Source organism: Anopheles stephensi, chromosome 2, assembly GCF_013141755.1.
Source record: "Anopheles stephensi strain Indian chromosome 2, UCI_ANSTEP_V1.0, whole genome shotgun sequence".
Taxonomy (NCBI): Eukaryota; Metazoa; Arthropoda; class Insecta; order Diptera; family Culicidae; genus Anopheles; species Anopheles stephensi.
The window spans coordinates 13133816-13157824 of NC_050202.1; the positions used below are offsets into that span (position 1 = coordinate 13133816).

General features: G+C 45.3%; 3 protein-coding genes across 4 annotated transcripts in view; 1 reads left to right on the forward strand and 2 right to left on the reverse strand.

Moving 5' to 3' along the window:
- Positions 1-5830, forward strand: part of LOC118504048 — a 219262-nt gene extending 213432 nt beyond the window's left edge. For both annotated transcript variants that reach the window (XM_036038052.1, XM_036038051.1), the window contains exons 6-11: positions 28-2857; positions 2919-3047; positions 3125-3335; positions 3416-3508; positions 4359-4502; positions 4564-5830. In XM_036038052.1, coding sequence (XP_035893945.1) covers positions 28-2857; positions 2919-3047; positions 3125-3335; positions 3416-3508; positions 4359-4502; positions 4564-4712 — 3556 coding nt within the window. In that variant the 3' untranslated portion in view covers positions 4713-5830. The remainder of the gene's footprint in view (positions 1-27; positions 2858-2918; positions 3048-3124; positions 3336-3415; positions 3509-4358; positions 4503-4563) is intronic.
- A 2716-nt stretch (positions 5831-8546) lies between these two features.
- LOC118504096 (probable rRNA-processing protein EBP2 homolog) lies at positions 8547-10222 on the reverse strand. Its single transcript, XM_036038179.1, has 3 exons — positions 9994-10222; positions 9794-9901; positions 8547-9694 (listed from the first exon to the last, which is right to left on the reverse strand). Exons 1-3 carry the CDS (start codon positions 10018-10020, stop codon positions 8762-8764), a joined length of 1068 nt encoding a protein of 355 aa, XP_035894072.1. The 5' UTR covers positions 10021-10222; the 3' UTR covers positions 8547-8761.
- Positions 10223-16234: 6012 nt separating this feature from the next.
- Positions 16235-24009, reverse strand: part of LOC118504079 (frizzled) — a 230268-nt gene continuing 222493 nt past the window's right edge. The window contains exon 5 of the mRNA XM_036038145.1: positions 16235-23690. Within this exon, the coding sequence (XP_035894038.1) occupies positions 23164-23690 (527 nt within the window). The 3' untranslated portion in view covers positions 16235-23163. The remainder of the gene's footprint in view (positions 23691-24009) is intronic.

Consider the following 24009-nt stretch of genomic DNA (forward strand, 5'->3'; position numbering starts at 1 on the left):
AACCTCTCTCGTTTGCTTGTTTTACAGCTTCAATGATGATCTGCCCGATCTGCCAAAAAGTCATCCACCACCGGTACCCCGCAAGATGACCGGACACACACCGACCGGGGACACCGGTTACCGCAAGCCACCACCCTTCCCGACCCGCAGTTCCTCGATCGCTGAGTCGATGCTCAGCCGGAAGGAACTCCCGCAAGCGTACCAATCGCTGCAGAGCGTGTTCGAGCAGCGCCGCCGCTCGGTGGACGTGCCCGACCACAATCTCCACCAAGGCAAACCACCGGCAGCACCACAGCAAACGGGCCGGATATCGCTGGTCGGATCGAACTGGCGCAAGGATGAGAAGTCGGAAAAGAGCGTACGGGACAAGATCGCTATGTTTTCCAGTGCGGCGGCCGATGCTGAAGGTGCCGCCCTGCCCGTACCGCAGCAACAGCACACCAGCACAGCTCCGGTAACGACGCCACGGAAGTTTAGCAAAGATTTCACCAAGAGCTCGGAGAACTTGCTCGGTTCGTCGCGGGACATTTCCACCTCGAAGAAATCCGTCGAAGCGATCGAAACGTACGCAACCCTGCGCAAGAAGGCACACAGTGTGGAGCATCTGGATGAGGTTGATCGAGGCGTATCGATGACGGCAACGGCGACTCTCGCCACCAGTGACAACACACCGTACAAAGCCAAGTTTAGCCTGGAAACGTCCAAGCCGGTCGTGCTCGGGAAGGCGTACAGTGTCGAGAATCTAAATCCAATGAACAGGACCGACTCGATCAAACCGCTGATCGGGTCGAACGGGGCCGGTGGTGTCGATGGGTCCAAAGTGCTCGCCCGTACGACAAGCTTCTCGGGATATTCCAATGGAAGCAGTATCGCATCGCTCGGCAGCACCAACAGTCCCGCAGCCACGGACGATCGCTGGAAGTCCTCCATCTCGAACCTGCTGGAGCAGCGCAAAAAGTCAATGTCGAAGTTGCGCGGACTCGTCATCCCGGAGAAGGTGCCCGAGACGGAAGTGTTGCCCGAGTCGCGCATCATCGGACTGCCCATCATCAAGAGCAAGGATTCGGAAATCATTCTCTCGTCCGGTGTCCAAATTTCCAAACCGGCCACCGTTGAACCTCCAGCACCGCTTTCTTACAGTCGCAAAACGAGCACTCTTCCAATGCCACCCAAAACGAGCCTGAGTTCCTTGACTGGTCCTTCGCCGGCGGTTGCACTGCGATCGACGGCCACCAACATACGTCAGCAAAGCACGGATTCAAAGATGTCTGAATCGGAGTCAGAGATGGCGATGCCAACGTTCCGGAAGCCACTTCCACCAATGCCACCGGTAAAGCCTCCCCGCACCTCACTCGTCTATCCACCGAAAAGTGGATCGACGGATTGTTTGCGCAGCACGGAGGATGAAAGTGGGGACGATAGTGATTCGGTGCTGAGTTCCCGTGTGTCCTCACCGCCTGTTTCACCCGTTGCGCCCGTAGCTCCCGTCGAGAAGTACGCACTGACGCGTACCCTCAGCTCGGAAACGAACACATCCATTACGAGCTCGAATTCGACGCTAACGTCCAGCTCGGGATCGCAGGCTAGCTGTAGCTCGGTCGGCAGTACACCGACCGTCGACATTAGCCGGAAGCTGTCGAAATCTTCCTCGTCGGAAGCGTCCATGAACCGGAAGAATGTGCTCGCCTCGGCCAAGTGTCGTAATGGGCGGGGTGATCTTAAGATCGAAGATGTCGGCGCATTCGGCAGCGGTACGAAGTCAAAGCGATACGAGGATGGAGACAGTACCGATGGGTATGAGGAGGAGGAACGTCGGAAGTCAAAGTCCAAACCGAGAAGTTCGCTCACCAACGGTTCCCTGGGATCCGCGGCTAAGCAGATCGGTTACGAGCAGGAAAAGAAGGAACTAACCCACTACAAGGTGGTGGACAGTGTGGACAGCATTGTCGATAAGGTGATAAAGGTGGCGTCGTACGTGGAGGTCGTGTCCGATCTGGAGGATAACGCGATCGTTGAGGATCCGATCGTTGCTTCGGCCATGCCGCTTCCGCTAGCTGAGAAACCTCAGACGACGATCGTGCCCGAGCAGCCGAAGAAGATCTCGCGCGATGCACCGAACGGTTCCGGTTCGATGTCGGATCTTGCCAAATGGGTACGCCACGAAGCGGCCCGTACGATCATCTCCCACAAGGAACCGGAACCATCGCCAACCATTGCTGGATTGCGGAGTACGGAGAAGAAAATGTCACCTCCAAACTTGCCACGCTCGGTCCCTACAAGCGAACCTTCGCCGGCTCCAGTTCCGGTTCGACGCGAGCTCCGTTCGTCGGTCGAGACGAAAAAGCTAAATTTGGCCGAAATTCGCAAGTCATTTGAATCGAAATCCGCCAACAGTACGGTAATCCCGGCACCGGTTAAACAGCCACCGAAAGAGACGCCGGCCGTTACACAGCAGCAAGCTACCGTGCCGAGCGCGGTCACTAGCCCTCCGGTACATGCCACACCAAAAACCACTAACGGACACGATCGATTCTCGTCCTGGGATTCGTTGGCGTCTTCCTCGTCCGGGGTTTCTTCGCTTCAAACCAACAGTCTCGGGCTGGGCAGTGTCGCACCCAACTGTACCGGATCGTCCCAAACGCTGCAGAGCACACCGTCGGATTATGGAAGCTTTTCGTCGCTCGGAAGTAGTCACAGCTTGATCACGCCGCAGGACCTGCAGCTGATCATTGAGGAGGCCGATCCACCGCTAGCCACGCCGGAAGCGTTTGTTGTCGTGCTGCAGCGTGAAACGCCCGAGAGCAGCATCGGAATCACGCTTGCCGGTGGTTCCGATTATGAGGCGAAGGAGATTACGGTAAGTAACTCACCGGCTGCTTATCAGAAAAGCATTCTTTATCGAGCTCCTTGTTCCTCAGATCCACAAAATTCTCACCAACTCACCCGCGGACCGGGACGGACGGTTGAAGAAGGGCGATCGTCTCCTGTCGATCAACGGGCTCAGCATGCGAGGTCTCACCCATCGCGAGTCACTCAGCGTACTTAAGGTAAGTAGAGACGATCGTACCGGCCAATTGACCCTTACTAAACCGAAACCCTACTCTCCTACTTCTCTGCTTTTTAGACACCACGACCGGAAGTGGTCATGGTAATCACCCGCTCGAAGTCGCTCGTGCTCGATACGCTGACGAAACTGAAGCGACCCTCGATGGGTTCGCTCAGCTCGCTGGCGGAGAAGAGCGAGATTGCGACGGAGTACGAGCGGAAGCTCAAGATCCAACATAAAGCGTCCCGCTCGTTGGATCTCGACCACATGGATGTGGCATCGAATGAAGGTGAGCAGGCAGCGGTGTTACTCTGGAGTTAAGGTTAATATTAATCCCTGTATCTTCCTATGTGGTTTTGTTCATTGCAGCTGAAAGTGTATTCGATGGTACCGCATCCGAGGATGGTCTCCTGTCGGCAGACGATGTGTCCAAATGTTCCTCTAGCAATGCCACCGACAATGGTATGTATTTGTTAGATAAAATATTATATAAGGTTCTATTATAAGGGGATTCCTCTTCTTCCTATCTGATGGTATTCAAGGACAGAAATTATAAGTCATGAGAGCTTATTCTTATATACATCGTCTCGTGGCGTTATATTTTATGCTAAACGATTGTTCAGTACCTTGTAGCCATTTGGAGAACCAATCCGTCCTCCCAAAATATTCTAAAGTCTTCTAAAGATTTTTTTTAAAAAGTCTATCCTGGTTAAGCTTCCGGTTTCACTCATAGTCGGGTCTTGAGTACATGAGTCGATTGAAGATGGTAGACAATGTGGCTACTGTTCTTAGATATAATGATCTTCCCAAGAAATCAATCCTGTTATGGAAGTTCTAGCTTTAACAAGGTCTTATGAACAGACAGATAATAATAAGAAGATACAACATTGATAAGGAAGCAGTTGAGCTTGGATGAGTGGGCCTTGTTCGCCCCAGGATACCAGGGTCATTAAAAGCCTCTTTTCCTTAACTTGTCTCCAATATCTAGCTTAAGCTCCTTCAGGAAAGAGTTAGTGAAGAATTTGGATGGAAATTTGATTTCAATTTGTATCGATGAGCGACTTGTTGGAAGACCTCTCCAACCTTTAGATCCCTATACCTTTGATGTGAAACTTGAAGCCCTCTAGCATTTGTCCTGCTAACATCTGATTATGCGGTCCTTTAGCAAGCTTTTCTAGACTGAATGATGAAGGTCTTGTAGTCTACAGCTCGCGTGTCTCGGATGATCTTCACTAATTCTGATAGCTATTCTGGAATTGTTGAGCTAAATTTCATTAACTTAACACTTTTCCTTCTTTTCCCATTCTAATAGCTTCCTATTCCACCGCGGAAGTCCCGGAAGGTTGTCGCATGGTCGAAATCAACAAGGACGGTGCCGGTCTCGGGTTCTCCATCGAGGGTGGTTACGATTCACCGACCGGCAACAAACCTTTGATAATCAAGAAAATCTTCATGGGTAAGTGTGTCGAGAACCTTGAAGCGAGACACCCTTGCTTAACTCTCCTCTCGCTCAACAGGTGGTGCCGCCGAAAAGTCGGGCCTGCTGCGTGCCGGCGAAGAGATTGTTGCCATTAATGATATCTCGATCGCGAAGATGACGCGGATACAGGTGTGGAACATGATGAAGAAGCTGCCGAACGGTGGCGTACGCATTACACTCAAGTGAAACGTCCCTTCGGAAAGCTGCAGCGAACGTAACGTTCCCCCCCTTAACTGGCCCCAACCTGTGTGTACACTAGCTTATTTTATCTGCGCATCCTTATACATACGCATACATATACGGTTATACATATTTACACATACACAGATAATTATTTACTCCTTATTTTATTTGTAAACTTATACGCAACAACAACAACAAAAATGCTTGTTATGTTTTCCTTCTTTTTTGTTTGCTTCTTTTTTTAAGCATATTAAATATGAACAAAATACGAAAGAACTACTAACACACGAAACGAAAGATGGGGAGGATTCAAAAGAAAAACAAGGCAACGAGATGCGTCCGAAAACGAAATTGGTAGTTAGATTAGGAAGGATACGAATTGAACTACAACCTACATTCTCACGTTCGTTGCATTTAAACGCAGGTTTTTTTTTAACATATCAAAGCTGACGAGAGATGGGTTAAACAGGACGCAAGCGCATGAACTCGCACATCAAGTATTTTGAAGAGAAAGAATAGAAAAAAAGAGAAGTAAAAAGAGTAGAAAACAGAGAAGGAAATGCACCCTTATACTAACCAACAAATACACTTACACACACACGATTATAGCCGTTCTAGTGCCGTTTGTTTTGTGAGTTTAGTAGATAGAACTGTAAATTAACTTCAATACAAACGATTTACGTAAACTGAGTATAATTTAACCTTATGCTAGTGTAGATGAAATCCAAGGAAACCGCTTCTTCCCGTTACTTCAGAAGTGATTAGACGAACACCATTGGACGACCCAAATACCTAAATTTCTTGCCTTTGCTAGTGTTGCCTTCGCTTCCCGGTTCCCGTTTAGCTCGTTCGGGCACGTATGGGGCGAAGTAAAACAAAAACAAAACAACGTACGAAAATCTGTTTTCCTTAGTGTTAATGGTTTTTATTAAACAATTTCTTTTCCGCCAAACCTCTTCTGCACACATAACTGTGGCAACAGCGTTTGTGTGTGCGTGTCTGGTTAATAAGTTTTAAGCTTGCTTATGCATATAATTAATGTCCTTAATTATTCTATTTGTAGATACAACCACAATATATACGCTATTCAATAAAGGAAAATCAGTTACATTGACATTGTAGTTGAGTCTGTACCTGACTTTGGTTGTTTAATGTGAAAGAAAATTACGGGTTGGAAGAAAACGCCAAGGGTCTTAGTCCTTTTCAAATAATCTTGATCCTTATTCTACCTTGAAGATCCTATTTGGAGTCTCATAATATTCCTGGCATACTCGTCAGTATCCTTTATTTAATTCGAATGCGAACTTCCGGTTGAAAGAAATACTAAGAAGACGAAGTAATTTATCTGGAAATCGAATAAAATAAAACCCCTATTTAATATGCAGATAATTCAAACGATTACGAGTGTTTTTCGAATGATATTAACTTTATGAGTAAAATTAACTCAACATAAACAGTTGCATCTGTTGAAATAATTCGCTTTTTATCCATAGCGATGAATTGATTACCCTAAAAAATATAAATACATATTATTGAACTATTATTACATTTTATAAAAAATAGGAGACGTTCTCCTGAAGTAAAAAAGTAAAAAAAAAATCTGTTTATTGCAAGCAGATCGAGAAAGAAATGAATTTAAAACGTCCATCGCGCAAAATCGTTCCGAGATGCTTCCAAAAAAAACCATCCGAAACGGCACCCGATTTTCGTAGTTCAGGTAACAGGAGAGCATTCAAATCAGGAGGTAACATCAACCAGCTGGGGAACAGGATTAGAATGCGCCTTCTCTTTTCAACCAACGTTATCAGTCTGCAATCAGGGAATCAAGCGCAAGAGAACGATCAGATCGAGCACGATCAAAGCCACGCCCATCCCAAATTGTACTCGTGTCCACTACAGATAAACGATCGCATCCTAACACACAGCGATAGCGCTTTTCGGAGCGAAGGAGAAAGCAGCCTAGTCGGAGAGGCAAATTAAACAGGTGAGATGAAATGTTTAATCTCCCCGCTCGATAAGGATCAGCTGGGCGATCGCCGTTGCCTCCCAATTTTGATGCTCTCCTGTTACTCAAAAGGCAGTTTTGAGCAATTTTGGAAGAAATTTTGCATCCGCCGGCACCACGGTTTTGGATGCTCTCCTGGTATCAGAAAATCAGATCCGGCTGGTTTTTGGATGAGAATTTTTCGCCACGCTTGCTTTCTTTTTCCCTCCAATAAGAATCGATTAGAAGGAGAAAGGATTTTAGATCCTGTAAAGTATGAGTGAAAGAGCTTGTCTAGATTACCAGCTGGAGTAGATCGATGATACCTTCTGATTTGGATGCTCTTCTGTTCCCCCAAGGCCAGATTTGATACATTTTGTACGAAATCGAGCATCCCGCCGACAGCAGCTGGGAGATTTTTTTCTTTTTTCGTCCGATCCTTATCGATCGGGGGAGATAAAAAATCGCATCGCAAACGTGTTTAATTCGTCTCTCCGGTAACAGGAGAGCATGGAAACGAGGAGGTACCGCCGAAGCTGAATCGATGTTTGCTCCTTCTCTCCGATAAGCGTTATCGCTGTGTGCTAGGATGCGATCGTTTATCTGTAGTGGACACGAGTACAGGTCGATATGGGCGTGGCTTTGATCGTGCTCGATCTGATCGCTCTCTCGCGCTTGATACCCTGATAGCAGACTGATAACGTTGGTTGAAAAGAGAAAGCGCATTCTGATCCTGTTCCCCAGCTGGTTGATGTTACTTCCTCATTTGGATGCTCTCCTAATACTCGACATTCGAAATAGCCGTCGATTTTCGATGAAATTTTAAAACGGCGGTTAGGGAAAAACTTCTGCAGCGAGACGGTTTGTATCGATTTCTTTCTTAACCAGGTTTCTCAATATGGGTTTTCGATTTCTTTCCCGTTTGGATTATTTAATTAAACGAATTAATAACACATTGTTATGGCCTGTAGAAAAAGGAATATTTATATTTATTTATTTGCCTTTAAGGTTTGAGTCTATTCTGTGTGATATCTTTATCGGTGCTGATCAAGCTACTGAAGAAGCAATGAAATGCTACTCTCCTGTGGCTTAATAAAAAAAAAAAAAATGCACGAGTTACTCGGAAATTTACGAAATTTTCCGCTTCCAGAAGTCATTTAAAACGCTCCGTTAGCAAAATCATTCTACACGCTTCGTTTAACACGGGGCCGTGCGTATTTTGATGTACAGCGAAGTGAACCGTATCGCGGATTTCCAATAAATGCTTGGCAAAGGTTCTCACAAGCAGCATGCTTATAACATTTCCTAGGAAAATTTAAAGAAGGACGTCCCGCGTATGCTTCCGAAGACGGCGAACGCTACTTACTTACTTGTAAAATCGATTAGAATTGTACCGTAAACGGGACACTTCCGCGGTGCCTTAGCTTTAATCATTACTAATATTTCGCACTTCGTTAAACACCGGTTTGCATGGGGGCATTAAAGTCGCCGCTTCGCCCGGAGTGTTGTGAAGGTTCCAAACTTCCAACCTTTGACGCTGCTTCGATATAGAGACATCAAAGAGAAAGTTCAAGTCCCTTGAGTGATGTGGGAGTGAGGGTTGAGTAGGGGAGAAGGAAAGGAAAGAGTGTTACCAACATTGATTAGCTTTGGAAGTTTTTATGTTCCACTTTTTTGCTTTACAAATTCAACCTAAAACACGCTGCAGGCCTAACAGATAATCGTTGGGAAGCCGAAAAAGTCCAGAGGAGGATATTGTGAAGGAAAAAAGGGGATAAATGCCAGAAGGAATACAAAACTACTTAAAAGGAATGTTGAAAGCGCTTCAAAGTGAGTTAGAAAGATGAAATAAATTCAAATTTAAAATATTTATGCTAAAAAGATATAAAAGTTATTCTACTTTTTATAAAACTTGAAGCTAAACCGCTTCCCTAACACGTGTCTTCCTTTGTATTTTATGTTTTTATTTTGTTTTCAGAACAGAAAGAAGAAAATCTTTATGATACGCGAGAAGAAAAGGCTTACGGAATACACATTAAATGTACATTAAATCGTGTCATTGCTCCCCTCACTTCTTACGTCCGCCACCCTTACCGCCCTTCATCTGTGCCCGGCGCGATTTTCCCGGCCGGCTTTTGGCGCCCGCTTTGCCACCCTTCGCACCCTTTCCGCCACCACCACCCGCTCCACCCTTGTTCCAACGGCGGCCATCATTAATGCACGATTCCTTTGTGTTCTGCTTCATGCCCTTCTTCCGTCCACCGAAACCAAACTTCGCATCACGCGCCTTCCGCTTTCCGCTCACCGTCTTACCCTTCTTACCCTTGCCCGGCGCTTTACCCGACTTCCGGAACTCACCCCGCGGCCCGTCATCATCGTCCAGGAAGTCAAGGTTGGACAGCTTACCCTTGCGGAACTTCTTAATGTCGCCCAACATTTTCCTACGCTCCTCGTCCCGCTTCTCCGTCGCCTGGCGCTGTATCAGCTTGCCGATACGGCGCTGCTCGCGTAGCTGCCGAATGCGTTCCGACTTCGCGATACCTTCCTGCTTGTCGAGCAACACCTTCCGGATGCGCTGCATGTGTTCGTCCGATTTGGCCATCTCGGCGAAATAATCGTCGGGCCGCTTGGTCGCGATGCCAAGGTCGTGCAGCTTCCGGATGCCCTCGATGGTGGCGGCCTGGGCCTGCCGGTGGAACACAATTTCGCGCTTGAAGTCGTTCAGCACGGTATCGGCTTCGGGCGCGACGTACGGTATCTTTCGGTTGCCCTTGAATTGGTTTACGCGCTTCTGCTCGTGCTTTTCGATTTGTATCGCAAGCTCGGGTGTGAGCGGTGCCAAATCGTTCACCAGATCCATACGCTCGAGCCATGGGACTTTGAGGACGCACGATTCGAGAGCTGCTTTTAGCTGTATCGCATCGTTCACCGGTTGCTTTTCTTCGCGCACTATCACGTTTAGACCCGGTTTGAGCTCGTTGCGAAGGAAGGCTTGTCGTAGCTAGGGGCACCCGGGGAACAAAAAGGAAACAAACAGAAGGAACAGAAAATCAGAAATAAAGCCATTTCGATGACACTTCCGCCAAGCGAAAACGCTTACCTCCTCATCCGAATCATCCTCATCGGTGAAGCTGGCCTCACTGTCGGTACTGTCTTCGAATTCTTTTCGAAATTTCGCCGGTATACGTTTCTGCGGCTCTTCCATCACCTAATCACGGTAAAAGAAATGATAAAAACGAAAGAAACACATGAGCAACACATTCCACCATACAGCACCACACTACACTCTTCAACACTCACATCGACCGGTTGCTCTACATCCACCATTTTGTTTTCCGTATAAATAAAGATTCAACGAACGCCACAACTCAGCAGAATGTATGTTTTATCGGTTTTAACAGGCAAATTACTTCTTTATAACACAAAAATGTAACCAATTCGATGCCGGCAGCACGCACAGCACGCGAGCACGTTTATTGTTAGACGTTGTAAACAAACCGTTTGACAGTTCTCGGCGTGGCGAGCGAAATGACGTTTCGGAGCCCTACAAGGGTTCCACGTGGTAAGACTGTTGTAAGGTTCCGTTGGCGAAAGAAAAAAACAAATGATTTTAAAAGGTTTTTTGGGTTTTTTTAATGGAAAAGAACGGAAAAATATGTTGACATTTTTATAAAAAATAAAATTTACCATGTTAAAATGCTTCTTATTCATTTAAACATTTAGAACCAGACAATAATATTTATTTTTGCTTGCAACGGAAAATATTGTTTTTTTTTATTCATAAAGAAGGGCCTGGTCGTATTGCTAAAAAAAAATTGTTTTATTATCTAAGGAAATGAGATTTTTCTAATAATGCTGTATGTTTGTAAAAGATTTGTGGAAAAATATGTTTCATCATAGTCCAAATATTCTACAAAATCCCAAAAATCTCATAGAAAGACTTACATTCTGCTCGAATACCACCATAAACCTGTCGATAGCTTTGACGACGATTGATTGGGAGTTTAGTTTCTTTGAAAAATTGATTCCAATGAAGTGTGTAACTACATTGACTGCAGTCCCATGCCAACACCTGGTCCTCCTAGCAGCCTGCTCGCATTAATCTGATCTGGGAGGGATGCTCGGTGGTGCACGCTCGCCGGGCACACACATTGGACTGCTCAAACCAAACAAACCCAAAGAGAGCCTTCCCGAAAATGTTTCGAAATAGCTTGAAATCTGCATAATTTTCCAATTACCATGCTACCGCTGGCCGCAACATCGATTGCCAGCGTGGCTGGGATTGCAGTTGGCCATGGGCAGACACTTCGTGAGATAGGCGGCAAGAGGCGGCCGCTTCGATTCTGGCCAAGATTCGGCGGGAAAATCGTTCACTGGCGGTATGTTTGTTTGTGCTTTGCTGCACACCGAGCACGCACGCTCACCTCACTATAAAGTCAGGGATATTACGGTGCAAACAATCAATGTGTACACACTTTGCCCGGGGTGCATGAGGTGGGCGCCCGAGATTCACCGGGGTTTAGTCAACACAACCGATTTGACCGCATTTGCCGGCGGCTCGTCGGTGGCAGCGGCAATGACGAAATAGATTATTTTGTCAGTAGAATTATACTGTTATGGTTATCGATGGTGCTGGTGTGCTTGGTAGTATGGTCGGGTAAGTGATTTAGGAGTTGTGGATGAATGGGTGTGTGGAACAGTTTTGAATCAAGTGCAATGTGCACAGGCTCATCAATCAGTTGGTTTTGAAGAGCAAATAATCGCGATGGGAAGGGATTATGAATTGCGTATTTTTAGGTTAAAAATAACACAAGCTTAATTGCTTTGAACCCGGATATTTTTTACGTTAGGAAAACGTAACGAAAAAAACGTTTCAAACAAGATCCTGCAACGGTTGAAGCGTTCAAAAACGCTTGAACGTTTCACTGTACTGCACATTGCATACATTTAGGCGTCTTCATAGGAACTTTATCTCAAGACGGGTGTGTTGTACGTAGAAAATAAAAGATTGCCTTTCATTATAACACAACATTTTTCAATATTTCACAAATTAAAGAATCTCAAATGATTTTCCCACTGCCTAGAATCACTTACGGGGTATAAAAATTGGCATCCATTACCAGGGTTCAGAGTTCGGGTGAAACGTCTCAGGCATTACAGGCACTGAAAGCTACTACCATGAACTAGTTCTGTAGAATAAATTTTGATTAAAACGATGCTTTCATCGCACCGAGCCATTCTAGTAGCGTGCTGCGTTGTTCGGCGAATCAATTTGCTCTATGCTTCAGCTAACAGCTGTCTAAAAGTATTTTCTATTCAAATGATGCTGGAAAAAGCAGGGGAAAATATGTTTGAAGCTTTCATCTCAAAAGGCTTCATAGAATTGTTTGACAGCATGTAGATTGTAAAACTAATAGCTTTCAAAGCCATTTTTTCTCGCTCTCTCTCTCTCTCTCTCTCTCTCTCTCTCGATTGTCCCTTACGTTAGGTTGTTAAAGGGGCACACGAATTAAACTATTGTGCATGCAATTTGTCGCCTTTTATTATGAAAGATGCGGCAACAACAGAGCATCGACAGAATCATCATAATCATCAACCCCATAACCCCCCCGCCCCCCCCCTACTATTCTGGCGGGCGTTGGGAGTAAAATTAACCAATCGCACACACAAGCCCACACACGCACGATCTGATGATTATAGCCCCCGTGAGTGGTGATGTTGCTTTCACGAATGTCACAGCCACACACACACACGCTGGGTTTATTTATTTATTTAACTACTTTTTTTTCCTCCTCCCTGGTTTTCCTCTCTTTTGTCGGTTCACATGCATCGTTACGATCGAAATTGGAAAAATGCACCCAACCGGGAAACCGGGGGAGGTGATTAAAGTCCTTTCCAGTCGAACGCCCCATTTGACCCTCCCCGCCCCCATTGGATCATCGTCTGGGATCGGTTGCGCTCTTTATACTCGGAAAAACGCATTCGAAACCGTTTGGAATGTGCAGTCGGCAAAGGATTTATGCTGCGCCACCGCAGCCTCCAACCCCTACCCTCCTGCCCGCTTGCTTAAACGACCCGGCTGGCTGGCTGACCAGAGTATGTGTTTGGGGTGAACCGGGCGCGAAATTATGTGGCGGCAATCTGGCACAACGCCTCTCTATGGTGGAGGTGTGTGTGTGTGTGGCATAATCGTTTGTGGATATAAATATCGTCTTTTTTTTTTTTGTTCTGGGTTGGGATTCCTTTTTTTTTCGATCTCTTTCACCTCCTTCATTTTGCATAACCGGATGAGCGCAACCAGGAAAGCGCATTAGGTTTGGTGGCCTTGGTGGTGGAGAAATGAATTTTGGGGAAGAACACACGCCCGTCCTAATCCGTGACCCAAAATCTCGCCACCGGGAATGTGGGTATTTGTTTGAGGTTTTCCGATGAAATATTTCTATTGCGGGAGATAAAATTTTATTCGCGCCCAATTCAGAATCGTTATCGGTTGGGGAGTTGGGGTCCGATTTTCGACGACGACCCCGAGGTGGTCATTTCGTTTTAATTTCTGTATGATGTTGTGGTCATTCGGTTTTTGGTGAAGAGCTGGGATGATTTAGTGTGCCTGTGACAATCGTAATCCAATCAACGTGACTGTGACTGTTCTTCGCTTGGCTGGCTAACTTGGGGGACTTGAAGCAAATAGATGGCAGCAAGTCACCCATACAAGCGGTGTTTTGGAGCGCCTCCAACAAATAGGAAAATTTGCGTTTCTTTATAAATTTAAAAGAAGCCACAGATTTCCACCTCAAATTCCTTGATATTTGAATTTAAAGGCTTCATTTGTTGCACAGCACTTTACATGAATCCGTCGGTGAATCCTGCTGTGTTTGCTTTTCATCCTGTAATGGAGTTGTCGTGGGCGAAATATGTATTTATAATCTCGTTTTATCATTTTCATGGAACCTTTTAAGGTGGTTACGGGGTTCAGCCAGGCAGAGTGAATTTCTCTTGAGACGGCCAAGTCCCGAGACGATTGTTCCTCCACTCACGTTTGTCTGTCTTGTGTGTGTGTGCGGGCACATTGGGAAAGAAAATTGTGATTCCCATACATGTGTGTGTTTTGTATCCTTTAAAGTGAAGTGGTGAACTCGTCTGATATTTGTTTACCAATAGAAATGCACATCGGTAAGGGAATTCATTTTTGAGAAGCGTGCAAGTATAAATGAGATATCCCAAATGGATTTCTTTTTTTTTTGTTGTAATTATTAATGATATTATCATTCGGACCATGAAAACTGCTAAAAAATACAAAGACACAAATTTTCATTTAGATAATTAGAACCATACCGGCGAAGCTTTCAAAATTGATGTGTTCTCCTAGCTTTTTTGTGCTAGACACGGAAATTGAGATTTTATTGAAATTAATTTGTAATTCTATCTTTAAAATACTGCATGAAATCTCCTCCAAAAATTGTTAAATAATTACAAAAACCTGGAAAAAGCCCCCAAAATATTTATCATCGCCTAAAAGTATGCAAACTGCACTGCTAAATTAGCATATTCTCCGAGTATTAATTAAGTGAGGATGCGAATTGGGCGCAAACAATTACACCCGCAAAATATTGTTTTCCCATCACAGTAAAATAAAATCAAAAAAGGGGATATCGATCTCCCAATCAACAGTACAATGTATTATCCTCCAATGGTTGTACAGGAAATGTGATGCTTTCGATTCGGAAGTTTGTTAATAAGCAAAACTGGATGCTGACAAGAAAGGGCAGCGTGTCATTATTCACTCATCGGTATTGTAATGCTGCGAAAAAAAATTCCGAATCAATTGTTCATTTTTAAAATAACGGGACAGTGAATTGGCTGTGTCCAAAGGTTTTTTTTTTTTTAGTTAGATGGGAACTAAGCATCGACAAATGAGTCTCTAAAGCATTAGACTCATTTTTCAAGCTTGATAAAAGGCAGTAAAGTCCTTATTCTTTGAGAGTTACTCAAAATATTGATTAGCTTTATAGTTAGTCATTTAAAGCCATTTAAAGTAAAGAAATATGTTTAAATCCTTTTAAGGATCACCTTCAGATCACCTCCCCATTAGCAGGACTAACTCTCCAGTTAAGCGTAAAATCAAGTCAAAGAAGACAAGAAATGGCAGGCCGAGAGAGCTTTAAAAGACGCAGTGCCAATTTAGAAGAGAAGTAGAAGGTCTCTAGATAATTAAAAGCGAGGAAGGAGTCAGATTGATAGCCAGGGACCGATCTTTGTATTGAGGAGTATCGTTATCCTTAAACAAGGACACACACCTCCGTCCGAGAATAGATCGCTGACTATCGTTCTGAGCTTTATTTATAAGGTGGTCCGGTGACCGAGGTGACAGGGGTGCCGGTCTTCACACGGCTGGGCCGGGGTTCAAATCCCATCCAGACCGCCTCCCCGTACGTAAGGCTGACTACTTTACTTCAGGTAAAATTAAGTCACAGAAAGCCAGAAATGGCAGGCCGAGACCACTCGAGGTTGTAGTGCCAAGGAAGACGAAGCCGAAGCCTTTCGAAATTGCAGTGCCAATGTAGCAAATAATTACGAGATCTCCAGATATTCAACAGCTAGCTAAACATTCCAGCTAAATATTGTTCTGATTTTATTTCCCAGCAAAGAGCAGCCAGTTTGATAGCCAGGAATCGATCCTTGTACTGAGGTGCATCGTCCGCAACACATCTCAGCACGAGAATAGATCCCCGATTATCATTCTGAGCTTTCTTTATTAGAAAAACAAGGTCGTTTTCGAAGCTTTCCCGACTTCAGGAAGTCTTAGCTATCCTTATCCTTCATCTTTGGCGCTACAAGACTCAAGAGGTGACGGCCTGCTATTTCTAGCTTTCTGTGACTTGATTTCACCATTAGCAGGATAATCAGTCCTCCGTACGGTGAGGCGGTCTGGATGGGATTTGATATCCGGTAGTTATTCTTAGGTATTCCAAAAATTGTCAAATTTAAAAGAGAGTAATAAGACTTATTAAAAGGATGTAAGATTAAACTTTAACTTACCTTCTTTTTTGCTTTGCTTTCGGATAAAATCTCTGGTTAATAGTATGTTTCAAAAACTATCAAAAAAAATCCAAAAACTCCGTAAAATAAAAGAAAAAGAATTTAAACCAAGCGAACCAAAGCTATTTATCGCTTAAAATAAACACATTTCAGCGATGCGCACGCCCAACATGTCGAAGAAGCAACGACGACAAACTACACCGGTGGACACCGACAAGAATTCTCAACAACACGGGGCAGACATTATTTTTCGATCAACATTGGCACACGGATCCCGGAGGTTTGGAAAGAATGTCATTCCTCCTCGTGCCCTCACCAACCGGTGGCCTCTTCTACGGCCGGTGACAACGGGCAAGAGAGAATTGGAAGTTTGCCTCGTCCTAGACGGGCGTGCTTATGCTCTAAGGAATGCGTGTTAGGCTCCTCCTCGCGAGAAGAGTGGAAGAATTTCTTTCATGCAAACGATCGTCTTGCAAAAAAAACGGACGAAACACAACACACGGTATAAAGATTCTTCTAATAGTTCATATTTTTGATGCGCGTTTGCCTGTCACTTTATCCGATGTACACTTTCTTGTCATTATCTTAGTCACCACGAGCATTGTTTCCCTTGCCTATAGAGTATGGTTTGTGTGTCTGTATATGTATAATAGTATTATTTATAGTCAGGCGCGTTTGCTTGCTGCCACGTTTTGCTGCTTTTTTGCTTCACTTATTTAATGTACAAACTGACGCGCCGCCAACGCTTCCGTTACTCGATTCTAGAATAGCTTTTCTTACTCGTTCGTTCGTTTAATGTATAATGTTTGCTGTTTGTACAATATGTGTGTATGTATAGAAACATTCGGCCCGGTGGACACCGGAGACACGCTTTCCCACACCAACACACCATGCCATGGAGCGGGTGACGGGTAAACCCGGCCCGAGTTGGTGTTGATGAGTTTTGTTTTTGTTTGAATTTTCCTGCTAAGTGCTCGCGAAGCCTTCAGAATTCATCAACTCTGTTTTTGTCGTAACAAAAAAAATCACACCAAACTGGGAGGGGCTGGCGGTTTTTCCACCCCGTAACATGAGCATCAGGCCGGCCGGATCCGGCTAACGAAATCTAAATTAATGACTACATGAAAGGCAAATGCTGAAAAAGCGAATCATTACACGAGCGGGGAGAAGGGCCCCACGGTGTTCAACATATCAGCATTTACATTTTATGACACATTGTTTAACAATTAAATTTTCTCTGTTCCTGTTCGCGCTTAATTTCATCCGCAACGCGCTACGGAGCTCGTGGGTAAAAGAAGAGCAACCTCTTTAACTTAATCACTAGCGGTAAACGATACACTCCTGCTGCACAGTTTGGGGGACATCTTCCCCGGCTAGTAGCGATATATGGAGATACTGTAGCTACAACCGATCAAAATTGTTCGGTTGATCGACTATTTGGCATTTGTTTGAAGCACAACAACACACGCAGGGCGATTTCTTTGTTCCTTTTCCCCCTTTTTAAATAACAATATTTTGATTTCTGTTTCCTCTCGGCGGACGCTTACTTTAACGAAAACCGAACCCAACTTTGTCGGGCTCCCTTAGCGAATCGACCAGGAACTGCTGATCGTGAATTGACAAATCGTTATGGAAGGTATAATAAAGTGAAATCTTCTGCTGTGAAGAAGTTGGTCGAGGTTTGGGTGTTACGGGAAGCATAACAATCGTTGGCAGATAGTTGTAAAAGCATTAACAAAAATCGGGTAATCGAAACAAGTTTGTCCGTTTGGACCTTAGCTTTTTTGTTCCGGTTCGATGGGACGTCAATCCTGCAGAAGTGTTCCAATTTCCTTTACAAGACGAGGGTTGATTTATTTGCACCGCCACTGGGGTGGCATTGTTGGTGGATCGAACTGACAGTTAGGAACTAACCGACAAACGTCAAATGGTTGATACTTGTATAACCTGGACATTATGTATATTCATGTAAATAAATGCTCTCTCTCTTGAGTCTGATGTAAAGCAGAGCAGACGTGCGTTTCTAATAGGCATTTATCTTCACGCGTCGCATAACTATTTTAATAAACGTAGGCAAAACACAGCAAAACACACCAAAAACTGGTTCGCGGGGCAAAAATAAATACGTCGGCAAGGAACTCGCCCATTTACGCGACACACCAGGACGAACCGTTCCCTTTGCTTGTGCTTTTGAGAAGTGTTCGCCCTTCTCTCTGCTTCAGCTCATCTGCACCAAGATACGAATAAAGGGACGAAGGTTTTTTTTTTGTTTTGCCGCAATGGTGAAGATAAAAATTTATTTATTGATCCCAGGAGAGAAATCGCCCATTATCGCGATCACTTCCCTCGTTCGAATGGGGAGAAAAAATGAGTTGGATGGGAATGGGTACGATTGGCGTAAAGATGGGAAAAGTTTTTTTGTTTGTTGCTCGGGAAAATTAATCGAACCCATTTGGAGGAAGATATTCGGAGAAGGGTCGAAGAAGTCGTCATTCATCGCTTACAAATTAATCCGCTTTTTTTTTGTTGTTGCATGTAAATATGAAATCTGAGCTACGGTGCTCCATCACGCTGTCGGTAGTTTCACACTTGAAGGAAATCAATTCCAATTTCAAGAAGGTTTGCCGTAGCGAGTGATAGGTTTTGTGGTGCGTGTGTGTGTGTGTGCACGAATGTCCTTCTTCCGAAATGTCCGGATGGCGACCGAGCAAGCAGAAGCAGTCTCAGTCAACACACTCATGAGAAGTCGGGGGAACGAAATGGAAGGAAATCTGTGCATCTGTTTACCTTTTTGAGTCCTTCGAGCTGCTGGGGTGGAGCAGCAACTTCAAGCAATAGCCTTGAAGTTGAGAAAGGGACACAATTTTGTTTGCCTGCCAATGACAGAACGATCCACTATCGACGGGCCTTCCAAACGTGGGGAACCCCGAAACCCTCTTGAGAATTGATTGAGTTCGCGCAGGCAACGAACAAAACCCGTCCGTCCGTCGTCAACCTCACGCTCGGCTAGCTGACGAGAAGCTGTGTTTGAAAAGAAATCGCAATCTTCGTCCTTACTTTTTGTTCAAAGTTTAAAAAAAAAAGTTGGTGAAATAAACGTAAGCAACGATAGTAAAAGATAGCTTTCCTCGAGAGGATTCTCCGAGGCTCCGTTCGACAGCGGTACTGAGCGAAGATAGCCTTTTTGTTTAGGAAACGAGCGACACGACACCGCAAACATCCTTAACGAAGGTTTACCAGCTCTTCACTAGTTTTCGTGCCGTTCGCGAGGGGTTTTATTTTTTATATTTGAAGTGTTTTGTTTTGAACTGTCGAGTTAAAAATATCTGCACCGCATGCTACTGATGGGAAGTGGGGGATGAAAGCGTTTTCTCGTTTGCAACTAAATTTTGTGGCTTGTGAAAAACAAAACTATTAAAAATAAAAAAAAAAATGCTACGGGGGAATATTCACTTGTAATTTCGATTTCGATGAAGAGTGTTCCTTCTACTGAGCTACAAACAGAGGTGACAATAAGCTGATCGGAAAGGATTGCTTCGTCCGGTAAACTTGAATACGCTACGATGCTCTGAAGAGCAAGCAACTTCATTAAAAAATCTTTGCTTAAAATTTATACACAACAAGCATCACTTTAAGACCAGACTATAAGCTTAATAGTTTGAATAGCTTCATCAGTGTCAAAAGGATGCAGGCGAAATGTTTATTTTATTACGCACGAAAAACAAAAACCCGGGGAAGCCCTCTCCCTCCCCCGTTTCTGATCCAGCTCCAAGCATCAGCCCTGAAGCGAACGGTTGCATATTGCTATGTAATAAAGCAACATTTTTGCATCGGAATGCCAACTACCACGAGACCGGTGTGTCATCCGGTGAGCAAAAATCCTCGGCGAAGAGCGGCCAGAAGGACTCGCGCAAATCTGAATCTCATAAAGCGATCCGAGTGAGTGAGAGAGGCAACAGCAGAAGACGGCAAAAAAAAAAGAAAAACACACACAAGCCAGCACCACCAGCAGCAATAATCGTAAAATTAAATTAAAAACATAAACACAATTTTATTTGCCGTCAACCGATACGATGCTGCGGGGCGTACAAGTACGCGCACATCAGATCCGAGGTCCACCCGGACCAATGGCGACCCCCGAGCAAGAGAAAACCTCGAAGCAACAGGAAGGACGGAGGATTCATGAAAACAAAAATACACCAACTCAAAAATTGTTGGACGATGTAGTCTCCACTGTATCTCCATGGCGAGTGAATGCCCTCGGTCTGTGCGGCGCGAGCGAGCGGATTAGTGCGCTGTCTTTCTTCGGTGTACTTTGCATTTTAATTTTCATGGCTCGTTTCATTATCCATTTCATGTGCCATTTCTAACGGGGACGATGCAAAATTAAACAACCACTCGCCGCCCTTAACGTCTCATCGCCCCTCCCGGTTGTCGTCGTCGTTCGTAATACTGGGCATTAATTTATCACGTCACTTTGAGGCACTTATCCTCCGGTTTTGCCGTGTGGAGGATGGTGGGCATGGGACGAATCCTCGACAATTGAGGTTGCCTTTCACTGGTTGATTTCCGGCACCGAAAATAGCCCAACAAAAAAGGACATCCATGAGGAGAGCTAGAAGTTCCCTCCTGCGTAAGTAATCATGCGAACATGTGGCCATTGTACACCGACCACCGTACAGCTCCCTCGGAAAAGGTTCCCCCCGGAAGGTTAATCGTTAATTGAAAAATTATTGTATGACTTCTTGGGGTTGGCAAGGCAACGACTGCTTGGTCAAAGCTCAAACGATCTCTCCACCTAGGAGGAATCGCTCTTGCTGTTGCTCTAGTACGGATGTGGTTTTGTTTTTAAATTTCCCCGAACGCTTTTCCGAGCAGCTGATGTCGGCGCGATGATTAATTAAGTTGCCTAGACACGTGGACCTGGTGGTTGGAAAGGACACACCACTTTACAATCACAAAACCGCACCGTCGTAGCGCGCGCGCGACCGAAAATTTACTTCCCAGCGTAAGATCCTTTCCATCCTCCCCTTGGATTCTAAGCTGTACGGCAAATATAATCTGCTTCGGATAATTAATGACTCCCTGCGATGGGGAGGCCGAGGTGAAAGCTTCCACGGTCGCATCCAATTACAATTCTTGTTCTGTCACGCTGAAGGGATCCGGGCGTTACGCAGGTGTGCTACGCAGCATACGTAACCTCCGGCGCAGGGCGCGTACGATGTGACACTATCGGAATCTCAAATCACAAACTAGACCAGCATAATGAGACGCACACGTACGCACGTGCCAGGGATCCGGAGTGTATCGCACCCGACCCAGATAGCTCAGCATCCTTGACCGGCTTAGAATCGGTACCGGGAAAAGCTCTCTGCGGTGCAAAGACTAGCTGGAAGTGGATGCCTAGACCGACCAAACCGAACCACATAACCCACCGATAATGGCTTACACTGTCATTAATATTCATGTATGACAACGATTGGGTTTTCGGTGCTAGATTCGGTGCTCCACGAGCGCGACGATTGTTCTTACGAACGTTCCAAGTGAACAATTTCGCGTGAACTCGTGGACAGTGTAATGACAGATACTTGCAACGGCAAGGGCGTTTTTGGACGCAATAATGGTACGCGAATTTGGTACGTGTTGTGTGTGGTGTCTCCAAGATTGTCATAGGCACCACGCTTCGAATTGTGCCCCAATTAGTGACGATAGGAAGGTTGAAGCTAGTTAGCATCCTCCTTTAGCGAATGCTGCTTTAAACGGCGACCGGCTGGATAGATAATGGGGTTGAAGAAGCGAGATCCGGGTCACATTTCATCATTGCATGAGAGCAGCTTTTGTACGCTCGTGCCTAATCCAGTGAAGAGATCCTTCTGCAGGATTTGACGCTTTACGAACGGGGTGGTTTACGAGCAAATTAGAAGATCTGTGCTACCGCATTTCGGGACGACCTAAAACCGGAACCTAACCCAATGCTAACAGTGCTCGCAGGCGCGTTTATGGAGCGTTCCCCTAACTAGTTTAAAGCACCACATTCTCCTCAATCATGGTGGCTGCATCATTTTATCTAGGCAAATTCGAATCTTCCTTTCGCACTATACTTAGCTGGTCTTACCTAACGTTCTATGTATGTACAGGGCGATCGTCCACTGATACAGATCCGCTTGGAAATCGGTGATCGGGGAAGGATTGACGCGAATGTTACAAACTACTTACGAATATACGCTACTAGCACTAAGGGGTAGCACGAAGGTAGGTATGGTACAGCTATAGAATCTAGTTTACTTATTCTTACACACAAATGCATTTCCGCGATACGAAACATTCGTACGTTATTACCTCCCTGTTCACTATTTAACGTCTACTGCCAGGTCGCATCCTGAACACACAAAGGGCGGAAAATAAGTGAAAATGACAGCTGAAACTTTTTGTTGATCAAAATAAAATATTTAGTTGATGTTCTATTAACATTTTAAAAACAAATGTGAAGGAAGTTAACCATTAAAGTTAACGTAAAACCTTTACATGCGTTACATTGCATCACTAAGCGATACTAAGCTTTGTAATTGAGATTAAAAAAATGTGTCATTGCGCTTATTTTTTGCTCATTTGTGTATCTGGCTGCGACCTATGATTCCTTCCCTGTACCGTATCTTCAAGAATTCCTAAACCGAGAGATTGTGTAGACTCATCTCATCATTCGCTTGCGCTTGAAATGCATCACATAACGCACGTAACGTCCTGTTCCTTCGTTCGCAACGCGTGCGCTCTCCTTCGCTTGGTACACTTCCTATCACCTCGAGTAATTGAGTGAGTTTAAGCGGCACAGAGGATAGCGGTCCCAATGTAAGCTAACATCATTATGCGAAGGGAGCTGCTGTCAGCGATACACAATACTTAGAGACAGAAGCCACTCTACTACCTGTACAATGTATATATATATACCGCAATGTATACTAAGCAGCAGCAAATTAGTAAGTTCTAAATGCATTCTCTGCGTTCAAGCGTTCACGATGCGTACCTACACAGATATTTGGTCATTCGCAAAATTAACCTCGAACGAAACATATCTTATCTATGCGATCTATCTCCCTTCTCCTTCTGTCTATTTAATTCTCCAGTAGGAGCAGCCCAAATCCTGCTCCTACCATGCTGCTGCGGGGTTTAATGTCAGCTTTTGAGGCGTTCGGTTGAGTCGGATGGTGTGCAATGAATGGGGTGATGATGATGGGCGGTGAATATGGAGTCAGGGAAGTCTTCCGCAGAAGCGTTCCGGACGTTTAACCTACCGTTCCTGGTGATCGTGCAACATGAGGATGGGGGGTATGATGATGGTGATGATGATGGTGACGCCTCTTCCTAAAACCTAATGACTCGCGCGGTAATGCGCACCGCCGGATGATGGGCGACGATACGCACCCGCGTTACCCTCTACTAGACGTACGCACCGCGGCTCCGCGTGTCCTTTCCCTGGAGCCGTTCGGCAAACTGCCGCCAGCTGACGACGGTCTTGCCGGACCACAGCCACACACTCGACGTCACCCCGACCAGCATCGAGCAGACGTACTTCACCATGTAGATGTGGAAGATGGGCTTCGGATCGGGGGGGCCATGCCGAGCGGCCGGGCACGGGATCGAGAAGATCTTGCACATCTGTCTGTTCCACTGGATCATCCAATCGTCGAAGTGATAGTACTCGTAGAACAGGCAGGCGAGATAGCCGAGCGACGGCAGGATGAACAGTCCGCTGAAGAACCCGATCCGCAGCATTAATCGTTCCAGTTTGTCCGTCCTGGTGCCGTCGTGCTTCATGACGGTGCGAATGCGGAAGAGGGACACAAATCCGGCCAACAGGAAGATTCCTCCGATCGAGAGGTAGATGACGAGCGGTATCAGCAGAAACATGGCCAGTGAGTGTGTGTCCAGCTGACCGACGAAACAAACACCTGACAACACGTCACCTAGAGGGAGAGAGAGAGAGAGAGAGGAAGCAAAACAAATTGTGCATTAGAATAGCTGGTTCATGTCCGTTCGCGCTACCCATCCGACAGACAGGAAGAGGTTAATAAAATTATCTATTCATAATGCTCACGAAAGCTAACCCGAGAGGGTTCTCTTGAAAAACTATGGCCTAGAAGGAAGCTCACAAGACAAAAGCTCTGCTTTGCCCTTCGGCAAAGAGCCGTTTGGATTCTCCCGAGTCGAGTGTGTAAGAACTATAATTAAATTAAAAAAACACACCGAGCACTGGGAGGCATCGTCCCGTTACGTTTCGTTTCG